This window comes from Platalea leucorodia (assembly GCF_965183815.1).
Source record: "Platalea leucorodia genome assembly, chromosome: 5".
In the NCBI taxonomy this organism is placed as follows: domain Eukaryota; kingdom Metazoa; phylum Chordata; class Aves; order Pelecaniformes; family Threskiornithidae; genus Platalea; species Platalea leucorodia.
The window spans coordinates 102,233,343-102,255,854 of record NC_138827.1 but is presented as its reverse complement, the minus strand read 5'-3'; the positions used below and the strand labels follow the sequence as shown (position 1 = coordinate 102,255,854).

General features: G+C 40.6%; 1 protein-coding gene across 1 annotated transcript in view; it reads left to right on the top strand.

The window, feature by feature from the left end:
* Positions 1-22,307, top strand: part of CCDC148 (coiled-coil domain containing 148) — a gene marked incomplete at both ends in the record, with an annotated part of 62,925 nt that extends 40,618 nt beyond the window's left edge. Inside the window, 5 exon segments of the mRNA XM_082311487.1 lie at positions 2,412-2,552; positions 10,875-10,993; positions 17,323-17,440; positions 20,052-20,192; positions 22,161-22,307. Of these exon segments, the coding sequence (XP_082167613.1) occupies positions 2,412-2,552; positions 10,875-10,993; positions 17,323-17,440; positions 20,052-20,192; positions 22,161-22,307 (666 nt within the window).
* Positions 22,308-22,512: the final 205 nt, after the last annotated feature.

Sequence of the window (22,512 nt, the reverse complement as noted above, 5' to 3'; positions counted from 1 at the left end):
TCTGAGGAGGAAGATCATATATGAAGAGTAACATCTGTGCTAAGGAACACTGCAGTAACATTTTTAATTTTTCTTTCCATGCTGTACAAGTTTGAAATCCAGTTTGAAATAATTTTGTAAGAATAGCTAAAAGAAAAATAGCTGTTTCTGTGCTGTCTGCCGTTACATTACTGCACACTCAAATACATATGGACAAGTGCAGTTTGCACGCGTGTATCCTAATTGATCCCTCTTGCATATTTTCAAGCATCCATGCCCACCTGCAGTTTCCATGTGCACTCATTTACATTCCCTCCTTGCAAACCGTCCCACTACATTTTTTGACATTCCTTCAGTGCCGTTAATACTGGCTGGCACAGGCAAACTTACCCCTGTTTCTACCCCGCTGGCCCATACAATTGGTTGCATTGTCCAAAGAAGGTGGGGAGGGGGGAAGGAGAGAGGCTTGCGTTTTCAGCATCTTGTGCCTTTTTTCTCTTATCTGCCTGCATTTTCCTAGTCGGAAGGATAATTTTTGACTCGGGCCTTTGCTTTCTTCCTGTAAAACATTTAATTGGTGAAGATGGCTGTTTCTCCAGCTTTTTTTTTTTTCCCCCTAGAAAGGAGAGAAAGGAGATTTCAGAAAGTGAAACAGTTATGAACAGGCCTCCACTGAGAATTAGTTACAAAAATGGAAGAAAAGAGGTTAAAAAGAGTTTAATGCTCAGCTAAATTAGAATTCTTAACTTTGGGGATGGAGTTGAAACTGGGAAAAGTTGTATGTACTCTGAGAGAATAACTGTAAATGGAAGTTGCTTGAAGAATGCCAAAACTCAGTAGTTTTTATTAAAACATGAAAACACACCAGTTAATGCTTATGCTTGGGTATGGTAGCAGACTGCATCGAACTTTTAAAGATAAACTCGGGTTGCAGGAGACAAAAGTAACCGTTGGTTAGTCTGTGTACCCGTGGCATTCATTACAGGCCGAGTATCTCTTTAACAAGCTGTCTTTAAATCTTTTAATAAAGAGAGAGTTTAATTTTACAACCACTGTAAAATTTCATGTTATTTTCATGTTATTACTTTGCCTGCACTACATGAAAAGCCGCAGCAGTGCTTAGTCTGTTGGGACACTTTGCAAAGAACGAAATGTAGTTGTTATTTAAGCAAAGCAGCGGGGCAAACGCTGCGTCACTCAGAGGTGCAGCTCGCTGAGAATCTCAGACCACAGGGTGCGCTGGATTTGTGAACAAAAATCTTCCACAAGCACGGAACCGAAGAATTAATAGCGTCTGTGCACACAGCTAGTGGAATGCAGTAAAGGTGGGGAAAAATGTAAGTATTTTAATATCTTAGTATTAAAGTACTTACTGTAGTATACAAAGCCAGATGAAAAATGGCTGAAATGCTTGTTCCTTTGAGGAACACAGAGTTCCGTTGGCGCTTGACAAATCCACTGCAAAAAGAGCTGGCAAGCCAACAAAAAAGAGACATTGTTAATCCTATTGAAACCAGCGTGAAACAGATGAGCATGCAAGTGCTCTTGACGACACCAAGGTAAATCGGGGATCCACACTGACTGAGACCCCTGTGCTCGGGAACACTGAAAATAAGTCGCTACCCAGTTCCAGTTACTGAGCACATGTTGTCTTGTTTCACCAATACAGTCTGTCAGGAATATGTCAAGAACGGATTTGTGGCATGTTGAGCTAAGCGATCCATCCCGTCCCCGACACGTTTTGCGAAGAAGCGTGGCAGGCCCTGCAGCGAGAGGTGCCGTGGAGCCGGTCGCTGCCGCGCTGCTGCGTGCCCTTGACCAGGGGCCGGGCCGCTGCCGGGCGGCTGGGCTGCCGCTGATGGCTCCCTTCCCCCAGAGGAGCGGGGTGTCCTGTAGGACACCACTATAGGCACGGTCGCAACCCTTGGACAGGTGGCAGGGATCCTAGACTAATTTTGCACGGTCTGAAAGCTGACAAAAGGTGAAGTCTCCGTCAGTGGAGTCCGTCGATTGCCACCGAGTCCTGGTTGGAAGCGAAATGCTGTTACAGAAGTGCCTGAGTTGAAGGATGCGAGTGGGCTCTGGCCTGTTAGCGTTGGTCTCCATTCATAGGTTCGTTAAGAAATTTACGTGTTACTGAAAGTTTAAGGGCTGAAGGGGAATTTCAGATCTGATTGCCAAAACTGAGGTGGTTTTGGTAATTTTGCCTAAAATCTTTCCTTAAGTGATTGTGTTGCATATTATGCCAGTCAGTTGCAAATTGTACATTAATGTGGGAAAGGTGGTGCTTACTAAATGATTACGTCTTGCTGATAAGATTGTAAATCTTCGTTTGTAAATGGATTACATGGGTTTCCTTCCCAGTCTCAGTTTGGCAGGATCACAGTATTGCACGTCTGCTGCAGGACTGTCTTTTCAACTCTCTCTTCCAGGTTTTACAGTGGAAAGCACAGCAGGAAGAGGCTGCTAAACTAGAAGCTGCTGTGGCTGCCAGAAGCAGAGCGAAGAAAGATGAGGAAGAAAGGCTACAGAAAGAACTGGAAACAATTCGTAGAGCTCAGGAGAAAGAGAAAGTATGCGAAACTTTTATACATTTTTGACTATGCTAATGTGTACAATTGCCTTTAAAATCTTTAACTGATCTCGCTACCTTGTATTCTTGTAAAGTATTAAGTATTAGCATCGAGATGAACAACTGGCTACTTGAGTCTTGCTACTCTCCATTTTAGCTTTAAAGCTGCCTGCTCTGACACACCAGTTATGTTACTTCATTACGTTTCTAAAAAAAAAAAGCATGCACAACTAAGTGTATGTGACTATCTCCGTGTCACAAAAAAATCAGTGCAAAGGCACTACTGGATTTCTAACTCTTACAGGTTTGTGCTTTCTAGCAATGTGGCAAAGACTATGAAAGCTTCCAATGCTGCAGTTAAGTATGCTGCAATGCAGCAAATGAGCCTTACAGCATATTGTCTGCAAGACAGCGCACTGCACTTTGCAGCACAAGGACCTTAAAAGTGGGCCTGAAGCACAGTGGTAATATTAACCATTTCAGGGTATCGGAAGTCTTTGTTAACGTTATTCTAAGTAGTAATGTGGCGACTACTTGGGAAATGGCTATGATGCATAAGTCTAAACTTCAACTTAACAGAAAATCAGAAATCCGCTATAGTGAATGTAATACTTTTAGAAAATCAGGCTGTGCCACATATGTATTTGTGTTGACCTTTTTATTTAAATCATATGGCAAAAATTCAGGAGGTTGTTTTATTAGAACTTCACCTCTTTTTCTGATTATTTTTTACACTGAAATCTGGCATGCTTAGAGTCCAGCTCACCTGTGGTGTGTTTGTTAAGACTGCGTAATTATTTCTAGAAAAAATAAGTCAGAGAACGTCATAGATTCTTATTGCTTTGTCTTTCAAATGCTGATGAGTAAATAATCTCCTTTACTCTTATGGGACTACTCATGCTAACATGTTTGCAAGAAGGGTCACTAAAAGCTGTGCTCTTGTAACACACCAGTTAGAAGCAGAGTTAAGAAAACAAGGGTAAACTGTTCCAAACAGAGTATTTTCATGATGCATATGAAGGCTTTAGTGACAGTAGTATGTGTCACCCTACAGAAAGTTTGTGCAAAAGAAAGAAGAAGACGAAATTTTTATATGTTATCACATTTTCTCTTTAGATTTTGTCTTCTTGTCTTTATTTATCTGCCAGTTTCTGTGTAACATCTTACTGGGAGCAAACGTTTACTGATGGGACTGCACCATGGCCAGTTAGACACCCTAGAATTTGATGGATTCTCGTGTCAGTAGAGGTGTCTATTGCAGCGGTATTCCTTGCAGCAGAAAAAACCAAACACAAACCTATCCATACTTACAGTAATTTGATAAAGTTGTTGCTAAAACAATTTACAACACTTATGAAAAGCAGAAAAGAAATTATAGCAGAGCAAAATAAATGACTTGCAGGTGGGTGAAACTGACTGCCTTAGCAGAAGAATGAAAACAAAGTCCTACACTACTTGGAATTTCACTATCTATTTTTAAAGCACTCAAATATCTTTTCCTTGCTTTGTCCAAAGAAATGTGTCTTTATGTCGTGTCAAACAGGTCAAGAGCAGAAGCTCTTGCAGCTTAAGTGTATTCCTGGGGGTAGTTTGCATAAGCGTTGAATTTGGTTCTACCAACAGTTGTGCAGAGCAGCACTTGACTGAAAGTGCTACCTGGAGAAAAGAAGCTGAAGCCCTCTTGTCTCCAGATAGAGACTGTTATCTCCTTGTTGTTTCTCACCGCTGCAAGTCCCCAGAGCCAACATTTGAAAAGCTGCCTAAATTCAAATTGATTTTATTTTATTTGTGAGTTCATGACCACTTCTTGATCATGACTGCGTTTGCATATTGCATATATCCAGTTTCTTCTCTAGCTGAAGAGGTCTCTGCTTACGTTGGTCACCTGGTTTTATTCTTTTTCTGCAATTTATCTTAAAGATGAAACATACAGTCTTGGCAGAGCACAATCTTTCTGTTAAACTATGCTAAATCATATAGTTAGCAAAATTGCAACTAATTGTCCAAAAGACAGTTTCAAGAGCTGTTTCTCTTTCCTTCAAAACACACAGAATACTCTCGCTTTTCATAGGAATCAGGAAAGTTCAGATTGGAAGGGACCCGAAGAGGTCTCTAGTCCAATCTCCTGCTCAGTTATGAGGTCCAACCAGGTAACTCATGGTTTTATCCTTATTTTAATTTATTTATCCCTAAATTTCTCTTTAATATTTGAGACTCTCATTTCAAGGTCAAAAGTTGAGAAAGCCATATTTATGTGTTTGCAAACCGTGCACTTTCAGAGAAATCCTGGCTCAGTTTAAATCAGTATTGGTTTTACCTTTACCTTTAATTGGCTTATTGTAGATATTGTTGGTGAACTTTTTAGACATAAACCTCTATAAAAAGACACAGGGGAATTTTTCAAGATTTTGTGTGTGTGCATTTTGATCTTAAAGGTCTTCTCCAACCTAAACGATTCTATGATTCTATGACTGTGTTACAAAACTTTGTGTGGTTTGTTTGGTTGGTTTTTCACACTGACATATGGTTCCTGGTATTTGTTCTTGGTGGATATGTTGTTACTGTTCTTACATGCTGGATTTAAAGTTACAAAATAACACATTAAGGCACAAGTTCTACCTTTGGTGTCTGCATTCATCTTCTACAGAAGAGTTTTCAGGGTGAGATGTGATGACATTTTGCCTGGTATGGATAAGGCATAAGTTGTCTCAGTTGGAGTGTGTGATGGTGAGATGTTGTGGTTTGGAAGCAGAGGTACAGAGAGAGGGGCAGCCTGTATTTGGGGATGGTTTGCTGCTTAGCTTGTGAGAAACTTTGCTGCTGCTTTTCTTTTTGTTACAGCCTGTTCTGCTTATTTGTCTTTACTCACGCTGTGTTCAGAGCGGCAGGTGGCTCAGAAACCGCGCGGAGGGGAAGAGGCTTGGTGAGGCTGCGTTGACCTCGCTGCCAGCGATGTTCATCCTATGTGTAAATATTTTGGTTGTGCAAACTTTCCACTTTTCTCTGGCCCGTGTGCAATGTCTATGGGGAACAGTCCTCTGCCTGCGCGCAGATGGAACAGCAGCTGTTTGAGGTCGGCAGTCATATGGTTCAGTTGAGTATCTTCCATCTTCGATCCTTAAAAAGGGCTGCTGACCTTATACCGCAGCTCCTTTTCTGGTGAATGTTCTGTGGCAGCAAGGAGAACATGTGAAATATCCATGATCTAGTTTGTAACCTAGGCAGGGTATGTTAAGTGCTTCCAAACCTGAGAATGGGTAAAATGACATTAAATCTTAAATACCAATGCTATGTTTGCTCTATTGGACTGCAGATCAGATGTTTTTCCTATGTATTTAAATATGGAATTTCAGAAATATCCAGTGGCCCCTAGTAAGAGTTTATGAGAAAAGCTTCAGGCAATGTGGAGTACGGAAAGGGAATAATTGCAAAAGAGAGAGTTTTCTTTCATAAATACAGGTATTCCAAACAATATTAAATAACGGCATTCTTAAGAAGTATGATTATAGCCATGCCCTTCATGTGTAAAAAATGGCCGCCATAAAGAAATGATTGGCTTATAGGTAGGGAATTCTTCCAAACGCTGCTTCTATTTCAGACTTTTTTTATTCTGAATCATGATAGTTAAAGGTTTTTCTGCGCAAAGTCAATCATATAAAGAGCATGGTATTTTGACTGCCATTTCGACTGAAATCTCCAAAAGAGGTTTAAATTCAGTACAGTTCAGTGCATGATACAGAAGTTTTTATTGCCGTTTTCTGAAGCTTTTCCTATATGAGATGATTCCATCAGTAAATTTTGTTGTAAGAAATCACCTATATTTTGGGAAGTAGGCTAAGGTCTCAGACCTTCACAGGAACTTTACGCATTTAATTGTAAAATCAACAGATTATTGAGGTATTAATTTCAATTGCTTTTAAAATTAATTTTATAATTAAAATTTTCTTAGATTATTAAGATTCTTAAGATTTTCTTAGATTTTTACATCTTTTTCTAAAGCTTCTATTCTCTGTTTTTCCAGCTGTATTTTAAATTTTAGAAACATAATGCTGTTTTGTCAGTGAATTACAAGTGGCAGCATTGTCATACGCTTCTGTCATCATAAATAGTCTTTTCAAAAACTCAGTCTTGATTTTCGAGGTAAACACTATCTTTGTTTTGCTGGAAGCAATAATTTTTAGTGAATTTTGTAGCTTTTCTCTTTCTATTTGTCGCAGCAATTGCCAAGAAGTCTGTTAGGTCTAAGGAATGAAGGGGTTTCTCAGTCAGCCCTGAGGTGGTATGGAGCACCATGCCGTTCTCTGGCTATTCTTTTGGTTTCTCACTTGGAAGTACATCAGAGTATGTCATTATTTCTGTGTCCCAGCTTGTCTTTCTCTTCTGGTACCTGCACGTGGAATGGGAAAAAAAAAAAAGTGGAAATGAAAGTGAGAGAAGTACAACAAAGAGAAATTGCAAGAGCGCTAACCCTTGTAGATCTACCATGTCATCCCAACTTCTTGTTTGGATAGCAGAGTACTTAGTACAATGCAGAAAAGAGAATATATGATGCCTGTTGGAGATGAGATGGAATAGGAGTTGTAGTATTATGTGTTATTGTTATTATTATGTGTTAATAACTGGAACAGGCAGCATGGGTCAGCTTAGCTTCAGTTAGGGCAAGAGGCTGCCAGATCAGGAAATATGGGAGGTCTTATACCAAGGTGTGCTGGGGTTTTCCGTAGGCAAAAGGATACAAGAAATGGCTGGAGCATCATGTTGCCAATAAGCATAATTGATACTTTTCATAGACTGAGTTGGGGAATTATGATTATATCCAATCACCTTACATAGGTTGAACTGTTTTATATTATTAACATAATGAGGAGTGTAGCGCCCTGAATACATTAGTCTGTCTTTGAACTTAGGTTCATACGCAGGTTCCTATCTACAGATGTCTAAACCCTTCCTGAAAATTAGTTGCTGAAATTAAGTAAACTAAGGGCCTTTTTGTCCTAATATATAATCTGTCTGTTAGTGCTTATTTAAAAATCTTACGTGTGATTTCATGTGTCTTCTCCTTCTTTTTGTTTTTTCTGTTCTGTATTAACCGTCATCATTTGCACACATTTTGTATCGCTGTTAATCCTCCAAAGAATGCGTGGTTTTCACCAAGCCATGAGATGAAGTTGGCCCTAGCCCCTAGCACTGGGTTTTGCAGTAAGCAGCTGCGGCCCCATGGGTGGTGGGGAGAAGGGCTGCGCCGGCGCCGGCCAGGAGCCCTGTCTTTTGTCTCCAGCAGTGGCCGTAACAATAGAGGAAAGGCATACGATAATTTCCCTCCCTCCGTCCCAGCTACTTTTGCTGTCTCCAGCTGTTCCCTGATGCTGATGTGGTTTGTCAGTTTAGCAACCCCGCACCAGGGGCGCTCTCTTTGGGCAGTTGCCCCATCTTTCCCGAAACATGTGTGAACTTCCCACATCCATCAGCAAGGAGCTCCACCAGCCTTCCACCCACTGCATGGAGAGCCATCCCCTCTCTTTGTTCCAAATCTGGCTCTTGCTAGTGTCAGCTGAAGCCTCCTAGTTCTCATGTTGGAGAGGCAGAATTGATCTCCATCCAGCCTCTTCGTGGCATTTGTGAATTTGTAGGCTTCATATCAAATCCCCCATAAATTGTCACTTCTCCATCTGAATAGCCCCGTCCTGTTCCTTCAGTGCCTGTATGAAAGCTCGTATGAAATACGACAATGAACCTTTGATCATTACTGTTTCTCTTCTCTTTCCATATGAAAAGGTTCCTTTCAGAGAGGGAGGGATCAGAACTGCACGTGGGACTATAAACATATTTTCTGTTTTTTCCTATTCCTTTTGTACCACATCCTGACACTAGACACATTTGATTTGCCTTTTGACTGCGGCTGTGCCCTGAGCTGATGTGCCACAGGAGGGGCGGAGGTGCCCTCTTGGTCGGTGGCACTCGAGTTTGGGGTGTAGTGCTCGATCAGCTGTGCTGGTCATGGGGCTCCGCGCTTTCTGTTCCCCAGAGGATGGTTTCTTGGCCTTTGTGAAAGTTGCTGCGTGCCATCATCAGCTTTAATACAGCCTGCAGTCACTGGTTCCTGAAAGCCTTGCTTGATGTCGACCATGGGCCCTCATTTTCATGTAGCATCATCAGGAAACGTTGCTGTGCTGCTGTTGGATTGCAGAGCAAGATTTACAGGAGGACTTTCCCTGCATTTTGTTCTGCAAGCAGAATGGCTTTTTTCTGTTACAGGAGAGGAGTTTGAAGTTCTGTGCCCCTACCAGGTGTCTGAAGTGAGAGAGGCTTATCTCTGTGAACGTGACAGGCAGCAGCTTCGTGTAAATGTAGCTGAAAAATAAAAGGGCTAGAGAGTTGTCTGTACTGCAGTCGCTCCTGACCTTGTACCATGTTACAGATATTATACTTTATACCTAACGGTGTGCTTATTAGGAGCAGTACTGCTGGCAATGCAACTGTGGCAGTTGGGACTCGGTGAAAATTAATAGCAATAGTTATCTCAGAAGCAAAGTAAATACATTTGTATTTCAGGAATGTCTCACCTAGATGGAAATGATTTAGTTGATGCTGATCATACTGTGTGGGTTAGATGACCTCCTGAGATCCCTACAAACCCTCTGTTGTAGTGGCTCCAGCATTTGTGACCATTACCCAAATGGGTTCACCTAACACTCGCTTAGGAATGCAGTATTGGAGTCATGCTCCTGAATTTCAGTGCAATTCAGATGTTCTTGAAAATTGTGTTAAAAAAAAAATCTGAAGTCAGCACTTCAAAGATGAGAAGGTGATTCTTGTTCCTCTGTCTAAGAAAACCTGCTCTATCAGCTTTCCGAGCTGCTTGGTAGCTTGTGAGGTTAGCTCGAGTCACCATTCGAGTCTTTGGGAAGTGTATCACTGCAGCAGTTTTCTTCTTAAGGTATCATCAAGGTGTTGGTTGAGAGTCATCTGACTATGAGCCAGCAGTGTGGCCAGGTGGCCAAGAAGGCCAATAGCATCCTGGCTTGTATCAGGAACAGTGTGGCCAGCAGGAGCAGGGCAGGGATCGTCCCCCTGTGCTGGGCACCGGTGAGGCCGCCCCTCGAATGCTGTGCTCAGCGCTGGGCCCCGCACCCCAAGGCGGCCATGGAGGGGCTGGAGCGTGGCCAGAGCAGGGCAGCGAGGCTGGGGCAGGGGCTGGAGCACAAGGCTGGGGAGGAGCGGCTGGGGGAGCTGGGGGGGCTCAGCCTGGAGAAGAGGAGGCTGAGGGGAGCCCTCATCGCTCTCTGCAACGGCCTGAAAGGAGGCTGGAGCCGGGGGGGTCGGTCTCTGCTCCCCAGGAACAAGCGATGGGACGAGAGGGAACGGCCTCGAGCTGCGCCAGGGCAGGGTTGGGTTGGGTATTGGGAAAAACTTCTTCCCCCAAAGGGCTGTCAGGCCTGGCCCAGGCTGCCCAGGGCAGGGGCTGAGTCCCCATCCTTGGAGGGATGTAAAAGCTGGGTAGACGTGGTGCTTAGGGACATGGTTTAGTGGTGGCCTTGGCAGTGTTGGGTTAATGGTTGGACTTGGCAATCTTAAAGGTCTTTTCCAACCTAAACGATTCTGTGATCCTATGATTTGTAATGTATGTCATGGCAAGGTGGGAATTAGAAGCTTGCTGTAAATTCTACCAGTTGTCTTTGAAGAACTGGTTTTAGGAATGGAATCCTGTAGAATGTATTCAAATGACAAATTCAGAGTTTCTCTTCAGAAATATTTACTTTAAATCCCAGTTCCTTGTTTTGCATCCAAAAAACGTCATCTTTCCAGATAAGCTTCCCTTGCTTGAGGCCTTTCTTTCTCACTCAGCTTTGGAAAAGCTTCATACTTACATGAGGACCACTCATACGCTTCTTGCTGTTCCTCAGCAGGCCATCCACTTCAGCTGAAATGAACTGGGCTGGCGTGGATCCAGCCGCTTAAGCTAACCTAGGACATTTTAACTCAAGGAATATTCACTCATTTGAGCAGCACAGTTGAAGGCTTTGATGGCAGAGTAGGAAAGCAAGGAGCAAATGAAAGTGGTTGTCTTTAGTTTGCAGTTGAAAATTATATTCAAATTAGCGTCTGCAGTCTGATTCTACTGTTTCTGTTGTGGGGGCTGCACACCCTCTTGTTCTCCTAGTAAATCTTTTGTTAGCCTATACTGTTCTAAAATATAAATTTTATTCTAAAAAGATCAAAATTGGATTTTATTTAACTTAGTGCTTTTCTTACTTTATTTGCTCTCACCGCCTTGGCTTGTGAATGATTGTTATTTTGTTTACTGTATTTGTTCAAACTCTAGGTGAAAAAGTACTGGGCTGAGAAACAGCTCAAGTGGAAAGAACAGGAAGAGAAAGATCTACAACGTCTGGAGGAATTAAGAAAATTAATGGCTGAACAGGCAGTTAAAGACAGAGAAAGGTAAAAGAAATTAAATGTTGAATACCTATAGTATCAATAGGAACTTCTTATAATCTAATTTGCTCTGATCTCCCAACTTTCTAAATCAGAATAAATTGAGATAAGTGATTTTTTTTTTTTTTTCTTCCTGTTTGGCAGTTACGCCAGTCTATACACTAAGGTTGCATCATGATTGTATCCTGGATGCAATTTATTTGTTAGTTTGAATTAATTCATATCCATCAAAGTTTTAGACATTTGTAAGCGCTAAACTGTTGTAATCATGATAGGGTACATGCATTAAAAACAGCTCCCTTCGTGACTTTTTAATTGTAGCTGGGTAATAAGACCTTCTACAATTATTTTTAATCAGGTTGGTTTTGTTTGAGAGGGAAGTGAGAGGAGCATATTAAACACTCAACAGCCTCAAAGACATTTATTATTCTTTTAGAGGGTCTTAAAGTGCACATCTAGTTGTAGATGCTCTTCATCTGTTTGATGTAATTTAGGACTTCAGCCTGTTAACATTTGAATCCTTGCCAAGTCTTCACTGCAGAATATGGCCTTTAACGACCTGTTGAAGAAATACTTGATTTCATAGAGGAATTCCTCTGTCATAGAGGGGCATAAAAAACCTGTATGTAGTCTGGTGATAATTGCTCTCAAGTCACAGGCTTACTTTTTTTACATAGAGGGAGCCACCAAATTGCATGGACCAGAATTGTAATTAAAATAGGGTTAAAGTACCATTGGCATTAGAATATTAAACTTGGTCTTAAGCATTCTGTGGGAAGCACTACTTCAATCTTATTCTGTTACAATACCTTGCTGACAACTAAATTTAAATGTCTGTATCCTCATGCTACAAATATGTCTATATCTTTCCTTAAACATACCGGCAATGATTTTAGCTCATAGCAAAAGAAATGCACATGCATGAATTGCTGAGTTTTCAGCAGAACTGCTCAGGAAAAAATGACTTTTCTTTAAACCTGTGTGCTGCACTATGCCATACAGCTGAGGAATGTTCTTTTCTTATGCTAATAAACGTTGCAGAATAAAATATAAGGAAATGGCACAGTTCATTGTGGAATGCAGGAAGGAAATAATCACACCTTCGGGCTAGTATGAATCAGAAGTCGCTTAGCATTATGTTTCCCAGAATTGGCATACTGTACAAAATAAAACAGTTTAAAGAAAAATGCTCACTGTTTGTGGAGATTAATAATTCTTTGAAATTACTTAATGCTTTTCATCTTCAAAGCCTTCAGAAACATTAATCAAAGAAGGGCAGAGAGATGTTACTGTTATTAGGTACTTTAGTGCTACAAATATGATATAAGGCATTTTAAAATATGTATTGTACTGAAGTAAGGTAGAAACACTGGCATAATGATTTCACAGTGCAGAACTGCAGTCCTGAGAAACTAATGCTATTCTTACATGTTCCACCTGTTGCAGCACATAAATTGGTTTTGCGTCTTTGCAGAACTGATCATGCAAGATGGCACAGGCCAGTACCACAGTTCTGATCTGACGTGTTTTCAGGCTTTTTTGGGAAAGGAAAAGGTTTTTGGATCATGAGCTGACTGACTATTCCAAGTACAAGATATGTCCTGGGTAGTGCATAGAGTTTCTAATAGGGACAATAAGATATTAAAAAATGGTCTGCTGTTATCCTAAATTGCTTTTAAAATTAATTTAAAATTAAGTAATCAAGTTTATAAAAAAGAAAATTATTATCACAGGGTCACTGTGGTGCTTTATTTATTGAGGTCTCACTTCGTAATTGCAAGATGCTGAATAGCCAGAGCTATGCCCAGATCAAAGAAAAGGATTAAAGGCACCTGAAACTGGATGTAGAATTTCAGGTGACTAAGTCCAAATTTGCTGTCTACAATTCCTCTGCTTAGTGACTATCTGACAGTGGAGACATTGAACTGATTGGACATTGCATTTTTTGGCCTGGAAGTTCCTAGGTAGCTGCAGTTTTACGTTGCGTGTGTGTCTTAGAGCAGCTGGCTACCCAGCGCTTGCCTAAACCCTAGTGGGTGTAAGTTTATGTAGTGCCCATAGACATTGATCAAGTAAAAGATGGCGAGAAGAGCAAGTTCAACAAAATCCTAATAAGCAATGCTATCTGCATTCAGGAACATGGGAGAGGGGAAGAGGATTGTGCTGTGATTTCTGCTCCAAGCACAATATCTATTCTGTATTAATTTTTTATCCAACAGTCATTCCATACAAAATTTGTAAAACAGCGTTTAAAAAAATCACAGGGGCTAGGGTAAGGACCTAGGTCTGCCCAGATCCTGTCAAATGCCCCAACAAGTAGGCAAAAATCATACTCCTTTTTTGCTTTCTTCTACTCCCATTCATTTTGTATTGTTTGCTGATAGTGGTCCAGCTATTAAAACAGGGGTGGAGGTGCCCTTATCTAGAGTATTGTATATTCTCGCTGGTTGTGATGCTTGCTGATAATGCAGAAAATGCAGATTTTAACTCCTTCAGGCTAAGAACCTGAGACTAAAACTGTCTGGACAAGAGCTCTGATTACTGGTGTGTATCATAAAAGGTCTGGGCTGGCCACATTTGAAAAGGAAAGCAGAGAGTTCTGATCCTTTTTTTAATAAAACTTAAAAGGTTTAGTAGATGACAGCTCCAGAGAGAGAAATGCTCCAGAAACACAGCAGGTACTAGATAAATGGAGTGCGCACTCCTTACTGGCATTCAGCAGGACTTAACCCCATTAAGCTGGAGTAGCTGGTGGGACTACTTTGGGGGTAGGAAGTTAGCGTTGGCAGGATACGTTTGCATGTAGCCCATGGAAAGTAGAGACGTAAGTATGGATGTACATCCGCTGCAGTCAGTCCTTTATACGTACATAGGATCATACATTCAGCTATTCTAAATGTCTTGAGTTAGGTCTACATGCCTATGTCTTTAGGACACTGAATATAAGCTCTCCTTTACTCTCTTAGCTGCATTTAAGTCTTATTGTGCTTCAAGAATTAGCATCCAAAAGGGCAAATATTTGTCTGTTGCTAACAGCCCACTTCTCCCTTTTTTTATCTATGCAGTGAATTTCAGTCAGGTCCTCCACTGGGTCCTGTAGGTATGGAATGGATTGAACATACATAAAATATTCTAAAAGAACATTCTCCCCCAAAGCAATAGATTTTGCATTAATGTTGCAGGGTGAGAATTAAATTGGCATGAAATTGTGCAAATATTTTCGCTCACTACCTATGAGAAATAGATTGGCACAGTCCTGTTCTCCAGCGAGGCAGTGAGTAGGAAACATTTGCACGCATTTTAACCCAGCACCTGTACTGCTGCCAGTCCTGGCCCTGAATTCAAAGGGCAGGGGTGGGAGAGTCGGAGGGAAAGTGTTGCTCTCTGCAAGAATTTTGTCTGACTGACCGTCAGAAACAGAGCAATGGCAGCGGCTTGCCATGCCGCTCTTTATCAGATGCCGGGGGCGAAGGTGCTTATGTGTCGCATCTCTGCCTTCCCCTGTGCTCTCTGCAGCAGATCCTTGCTGGCAATGCGTGCCGATAGCCTTCCCTCTCTCCCCTTGCCCCACCTCAAGGTTTTCCCCTTCCCGAAGCACAGCTCTCACCAGCTGCCCTGAAACCCTCCGGCTCTCTCCAGTCGGTGCTGCACCTTGACGGGACGCAGAACAGAAAGAATCCAGAAAAACTATGGACAAATACTTGGGTGTTAAAGCCATTCACGAAGCTGGGCAAAGGTGAGGGCTGTGAGCGGGGTCGATGCTCGCAGCAGCTTTGCTTCGAGCTTGTGCCGTTAGGTTTAAGAACGGCCTCGGGGCTGCGGGCTGGTGAGGCTGCGCACGTCGGCGTGGCTGCGGCGCTCTGGCTGCAGGTGCAGCGCAAACTAGCAGAGGATCTGGCCCGTCAGTTTTGTCGTGGGAACCGGTGGCTGCTTCTGAAAGGTTCCAATTAGCGCGTAGAGCACTTTCTGTCCCAGCTGCCTCGTGCCTCGGCGACGCTGGGCGTCCGTTCAGCCTATCGCAGGTGCAAACACAAGCAGACCTTCGTAGCCACTAAGATAATGCTTTCTGCTGTTTATATGAGATTTATTCAACGGACAACAGTGGACAGGAGAAGTTGTGATACAGGGCAAAAAACCTATCTATATTATAACCCTATTTTTAACAGTTTTGCTAAAGCTTTCATAATAAACATAGTAGTTCATTATTTCCTATTGAATATTTATGAGAGTGTCTGAAAGCAGAGTTTTAATGAAATTACGCTTATCAAAAATTACATAAGTGTGTGCCCACAATACTTCAAAAAGGTAGCTTTACTGAAACTAATCAGCTAAGTTCATTTTTCAGCTGGTGATTTATTAAAATTGTTAGTTACTGTGGTACTCAAAATCAAAATTGAGTATTAAGACATTTTAATTTTAAGCTTTTCTGTAAAATTAAGTTTACTTTGAAGAAATAGTAGCTAAAATATTACTAAGTGTAACAGAGTGAAAGGGAATTAACAACTTTATTTGGATGTGGACACTGTGAAATCAAAGCTCAAGTAAACATTTAAAGCCAAGTATAAAATTACTGGAAGAATGTTCCAAATTGGGAATACAATGTACGGTTGAAGATGTATTTACAAGGGTCTCTGCCTTCCCTGAGTGTAGACTTCATAGCTCTGCCGTTGCCCTCTGACAATGAAACTTAATCTTTGTTAATACTGGCCTTGGTCTCGCCAGCATGAGCAAGATGATGATCTCCTTAGGATAACAGTCATGACAAGACGAACCACCTTCTTAGAAGCAACAAATGCTGCACCAAGGTGCTAAGTCCTTGCTCTGCCCTGGTCTGCCGTCCGTTGCTTTGGCCATCAACCGCAATCACTTACACCTATTCAACTGGGTATGGAAATGCCATAAAATGTTTCCACTTAGCAATGATTTACATTCCTATGTACATGAAAACTTCTGCAGTAGAGACAAAGTATTTGAAATTAGACCTGGATGAATGCCCCTCAGTTTTCCTTCTTGATAATTTACTGAAGTTTCCAGGGTACTGAATTTCATACTTGATAACACTGGAGTATTTTAGAACATGTATCATAGTAGTCAGCTCAAGCGGAGTGAAAGGTTTTCAATATAATATGATTTTTGTCATTTTTCAGAAAAATATGAATGTCTGCTTTTTATTAAATTTTCTTCCTATAAGAAGAAGATTAGGCTCTCTCCCTGGAACAGAATTACCTCTGAAGATTACTAATGTAAGCATTCATCTGCCTAAACTACAATGGCTACAGAAAGAAACGGAAAGCCTCTCTGGGGCATCCTCAGGCAGCTTTGTACCACTCTCTTGGGACAAATTTGTTTGTCCTGATAATTGTTATTGGATTATTGATGCAGTGGTCTTTTCTAGCTACCAACATAACTGTACGGTTAGTTCTGATTTTTGCAGTTTATAGCACAAGTTATATACTCCTTTGAGCTTACTAAAATTTTGAGAGTAAGAAGATAAAAATACATATTTCATTGTAGTTGAAGCAGCTCTTCTCTATTTCTCTAAAGGCAAGTTAAAATTTGAAGGGCGAAAGGATAATTCTCTGAATGCAAAGCATGGCAATGGCAGCTCCTGTATAAGGACTAAAAGCGACATACCAAAGAATACCCTACAGCTTCATAAGACACAGAGTTTGGCAGTGCGCGAGGGTTATTAGGAAATATGCTCATGGTAGTATTATCAGGGCTGTAAAAACCTGTTGCGAAAAGTTGACCAGCAGAAATAATGCCGTAGGTAAAGTTTCAGGATTATTTGTGCTAACCTCCACTTTTTTCCTTTTGAAGAAGGATGTCATTCTCAAGTTTTCTTGCTTCTTCCAGTAACAAGATTGGGAGTGATGTGTTTCTTTTAATGGAAAGGGTTATAGGAAAGAGTTCTGCCATACACAGATGTCAGAGAACATTTCTTTCTTGGCAAAGAAAATGGGGGAAAAAAGAGTAACAGGGCTATGTAAAGCATGCTAGAGAAAAGCTGCGTTCTAGAAATGAAATCTGAAAGGTTAGCCAAGTTGTTTAAAAAAAACGAACCAAAACAAAAAAAAACCCAAACAAATTAAAAAAATACAATTACCCAAACCCCCTTCCCCAAAAACCCCAAACCAAAAAACTCCAACAAAAATAACACATTCAAATGAAAAAGCATTTTTTTTGCATTTTTCAGGTGTTTTGATGAACCACTGTATTATTATTAGGTGAATATATAAAACATCAGACTAGTTTTCAAACTGAAATATCATAACAGAAATTTAAAATTACACTTGGCCCATGTTTTTTCCATTTGTATGTATGCTGTTTTGCAGGGTAAAGTTTAGACAAGCATTACTAGAAAAACAGTTGCTGGAGAAAAAGGAACTGGCCCTTAAAGAAGCACGTGAAGAGGAGGAAAGAGAGAAATGCCTTGAAGCACTGCGACAACAGGTGGGTTTATTTCCTGTGTATAGTATACAAACACATCCCCTCATATTACCTGAAAGATAAACAGAACAATCTATCAAAAGCAAATAAATGAAGAAGTCAAAATGCACTTTTGGTCTGACTTCAACAGTAATTCTGTCATGTTATAAATCCTATGTGCTTTGTAACTCGGACAACAGGAACATTATGATGTTAAATTGCACTGTAGAACCTGCTGATGTCTGAAAATAGATGCTATTTTTTCTGGGTTGGATGTGATTTCTCTTTTTCTTTGATTTTTTTTTTTTTTTTTTTTAAAAATAATCTTAAGTCTGCCTTGAGTCTTAGGTAAGATTTATGAGTAATTTAAATTCTTTTTGAATTCTGAAGACTTACAGACCTTGAACGACTTTTCTTCAGAGAGAGATTTAACTGTGAAACTTTTGCACGTTATTTTAAAAAAGACATCCCAGAAAATGCTTGCTAATGTTTGTTATCGTAAATGTAGTGGTGGTGCTTTTTTTTTTTTTTTTTTCTACTGCTGACTTTTGAAGGAGTAATTTTACCTTCAATTATATTTTTGTATCTAACCTCCTTGTTTTTTCCTCCAAAGATTAAAAGGAAAAATCTGGAGTTCACATTCTTTACGTTCCAGGAACTGCAGCCTACATGTGCAGCCAAAGGAAAATAAGGGAGGGAGAAAAGGTGCTTTTCAAACCCTTTTGATTTCAGATAATTTAAACAGCACTAATGCAGCAGCTTTCTCCCCAGGACTACCCGTGGTTAAAAATATGGTATTTGATGCAGCCTTGACCTCACCTTCAGCATGTCCTTTGGCTTCAAGATTAACCATCCCAGTACAGTGTGCATGCCCGTGAAGTTCTTTTAGTCCCTCGTGGACTGTTTGTGCCTTATAAGTGCTTTCACTTCAGCATTTGGGTGTACGAAGTCAAGACGAAAGAAAAATATAACAGAGGTTAAATACTCCAAGCCATCTTCTGTGGGAGAGCTGAGCATAACACGAATAAATAAACCTAAGGGATCATTGGCCCGTTATTTCAGTCATTTTTTTAAACTGTTGAACTTAGGCTCATTTTCAGTCAACAATGCTTTATTTTTAATAATCTGATTCAATTAAATATTTTGCAGTATTAACAGTGTTATTTTAGGTTGTCAACGTATTTTTAATAATAACTCTTATTATGTCCTTTCTAAGTTATGTCTGAATTGCATTATCTTTTGCGTCAGATTTTACAAGAGGCTGGTTCAGAGTCATGATCTGTTGATCTCTTTTCACTGAGCCAATTCTCTTACCAAAGCAGAAGATGCTTCTAGAATGGCCTTTGACCAGGATGGTAGAGTTCCCACTTCATTACGTTTTTCTAACCAATATTTATTCGCTGTGTTTCACACTAATGAAATACTGCCTCATAAAATATGCCCCTTGGTTGCATGTGGGAGAAAAAAAAAGATCTTTAGTAAAGTCATCCAGTCTGTATAATTTGACAACCTGTAAATACAAAGATGACATTTTATTAAAGAGATGAAAAAAAGAATTATCATGCGCAATTTAAAATATCTTTTCTGGTTTTAGCCATTCAGATGATGTCCTGACTTTGATTATTTTGCTCATGCATCTTTCTGTATTTTCCAAAGTAGTATTAGCCTATATCTGAATATCTAACACAAAGAAAATAAGCAAGGAAAAAAGGTTGACTCTTGCACTAGTGTCTGAGCGAATCTTCGATACTAATCTAGCCACAGGAAATTAAACAGTTAAAACAGACACACTTCAGAAAAAACTCAAAGAATTATGTTATTTGTGGCATATCGCTCAGTGTTGCTACCCATGACTCTAAAAATTGTGAACTACTGATCTGAAAACCTTTGTTGCCATCGGAAGAAAAAGAAGAATGTTTGGACTTCCAGGAATTCTGGGTATTGCTAAACTGCGAGTCTGCTGGTTCTTTTTGGTTACTGGTTTTGAACGTCAGAGCTGATGTCAGTCTCTGCTAGAGAGCTGAGGATGCTATTGCTTCGCTCTTATAGCATCCTTGCTGAGCCAAGGCCGCCTCCGCAGCCGGGACCACACGCCGCTGTTACGGTGCAGAGATCAGTAGCGCACGTATTCGGGAAGTGCTGTTTTCTTGTAGCCTAAAGCTTAGCATAAGCTTATTTCCTACCAGGGGTATGACGAGGTAGCAACATAAGCTCTTTCTTCGTGGAAATACCATCCAGCTTTCAGATTTATGTTTTCAAGGGCTGACAACTGGCATTCACAATGTGCAGGTTATTCTGTGTTAAGCCTGCCCACGTAGCAGGCAATTCTCCACTTTACAGCAGTTCTGGGCATGCACAGTGCTGTATTAAGTCCAGCTAATTACATTGTCTCCATGGGGAAACAGGAAAAAAATCTCCCTGATTATTATTCTCTGTCAAAGCGATTTTACTCTGGATTCAAGTTTTAAGCTTTACAACTTTTATATGTGGATACAAGGTGGTTTAAGACAACTTTTGAAATTTTTAAACCAGGTAAATGACCGTGTTCTCAAAGGATGTGTTACTGATAATAACCTTTTCTCACCTTAGGTCTACATAGATAGGGTAATTGTTATTTTCATATCATGTGTTTTAGGTTGCTGTTGTTGCAAAAGTAGATCCAGCTAGAGTAGTGGCTGATACGGTGGCATCTAAAGCTCGAATGGGCATTGGAACCAAAGAAGAGTTTGATCTTCAGAAGCCACTGTTTAAGTTGCATACATACAGTGAACAGCAGGTAATTGTCTGTGATCATACTATATAGTTTATTATATGCACATACATCCTAATAGCGATATATGATAGTAATATCAAAAATATATCCTAAATAACAATATTAACAGTAGAATATAGAATATAATGTGTGTAAAAATAAAAACATTAGGAGCAATAGGTGGGGTAATCTCTCTGACCCAGTGTAGATGCTGGAGGAGCACAAGAGTGGACCACAAAGGTCCATTCAGGTCCAGCGTAGGGCTCCTGGGCTCGCCCTGAACAGCGTCTCCCATTGCCACCGCTGGAGAGAGGATACTGGGCTAAATGGACCAGACAGGCAGTTCCTGTGTTTGCTAGGCGTTTTGACTGATCTGTTTGCTATTTTTTCATTTCAAAACGCACCCCTTTTACATTTTTATGCATTTATGTAAGAGCATGCATCCTTTTCACCTGCTCCAGTTAGTATTATGCTAAGTATTTGAAGTGAATTGACTCAGCATGAAAGTTCTCCTGACTGTATACAAAAGAGCTATGTCACAGGTAACTTAATTATGGGGTATTCTTTTTTCTTGGAAGACTATGCACAGCACAAATTTCTTCATAAGCTGAAAATTAGTATCTTGACTATCTTTACACCACTGCTGGATTGAGGATCGGTTGGGATGTGATATGCAAGGGCTCAAGGAGAAGAAACCAGTGAGGTGTAAATGAAGCAGGAAACTGAAGTAACTCTGCTCCTGTTTTCAGGTCGCTCAGGTTGCTGAGGACAGTGCTAGCTCAATTGCAAATGGAATTAAGCAACATAGGGGAGGATTTTTTTTATTCCCTTACTGTTCCCCATCTGCTCGGTCTATGCATTTGAAATTATTCCCACTCTGGAATTTGAAAATTATGTTTACAGAAAGAGAAGTGCTATGATATAATTCTATGGCATAAAAGCTTGCTTTTAGCACTGAATAAGCTGAAATTTAACGATGTCTATAACTAAGCTTGTCCAGCACTTCCCATTTTAAGGCATTTTAAAGCTTCTCAGTTTGGTAAAGGAGAGATGTGGTACAAGAGATGTAGTTACTGCTTGGCTATTGACATTTATCCAAATCTGACCAATGTATGAGGTTCTGAAAAGCCTTAGATTAAATATGCTTTGAACGTGTATTTGGGATTGATACCTGAATTCTCAGACCATTCTTTCTGTTTCGACTCCAAGCGGGTTTTGGTACTGCTCAGACTGCACTGCGTGTTCCTGCCAAGCACATTGGTGGGCTCCGTCCCCAGCTGCAGTGGGTTTGGAGAACGGTCCCCAGCGCTGGGCTTCCCAGCCGCTCTGGGCACAGTGGCAGGCGGTGCTAGGACCGAAGGCAGCGTGACACTCTCTCCTCTGCTTTCACTGCTCCCCCGCTGTAGCCCGTGGAAGAAGGATTTGGAAGAGGCTTACAGATTTTGTCAAATAACCTTTTGACAAATTTTAGAAGTAATTTCCCTGAGCATTAATTGTTGCTACATAAAATGGAAGTGGTACTGCCAGGTAGTCACAAGGCAACGCTGTGAGAAAAATCATAAACGTGTTTGAAGCGCTCAGATTCCATAGAAACAAACAGGGAGGGATGCAAAGCCTTGTGCTGAAAGCAGGGCTGTATTGATGGGAACATTAGGGAAGTCAGCAACTCTTCAGTGAGTAGGCTGAATTAAAAGTCACTCGCTTTCGCATCTACCCTGTGAGTTTTGCTGAGGAATGACAACCAGGGCTCTTTGCTAAAGTAGTTTGTGATCGTTAATATTAAAAAGGATAATATCAAGATATGTGCAGTGATGTAAGGCTTGTTTGCTGCAGAGTTTCTCTGCGTTTGAAGGCTTTATTTTACGATCATAATTTTCTGACTGTCTCTTAAAACTTTTAAATACATCTATCCACAGATAACCTGTAAGATACACTGTATGAGGAAAGTATTATTTTCTTTCCATTTATCATTGCTGTGGTTTATTTTAACAGATCATTTCTGACCCTAGACTGCGTGTTGAGCTAGCTCTTCGAGAAGCTGGACTTCATAAAACACTTTATGCAAAAGAGATTTTACCAAAAATTCCTCCACTGAAGCTTCCAAGAAGAGATATGGAATCTACAGCTTTCAAAATGTAGAGCACCTCTCATATCAGGAGTAGAGAAGCTTCAGGGGAATTGTCTGGCCTGTAATGTGAAAACCTTAAATAAATTTCCCTTAGGCTGTGTCATAGAACTAAGTTCTCGGTGTGTGCAATCATTCAGAAAACAACGTGCCTTTCTCGTGCAGTGCTACGCCATTTTACGCCTGCCCTGGTGGAGGTTTTATAGTTTTATAGAGGTT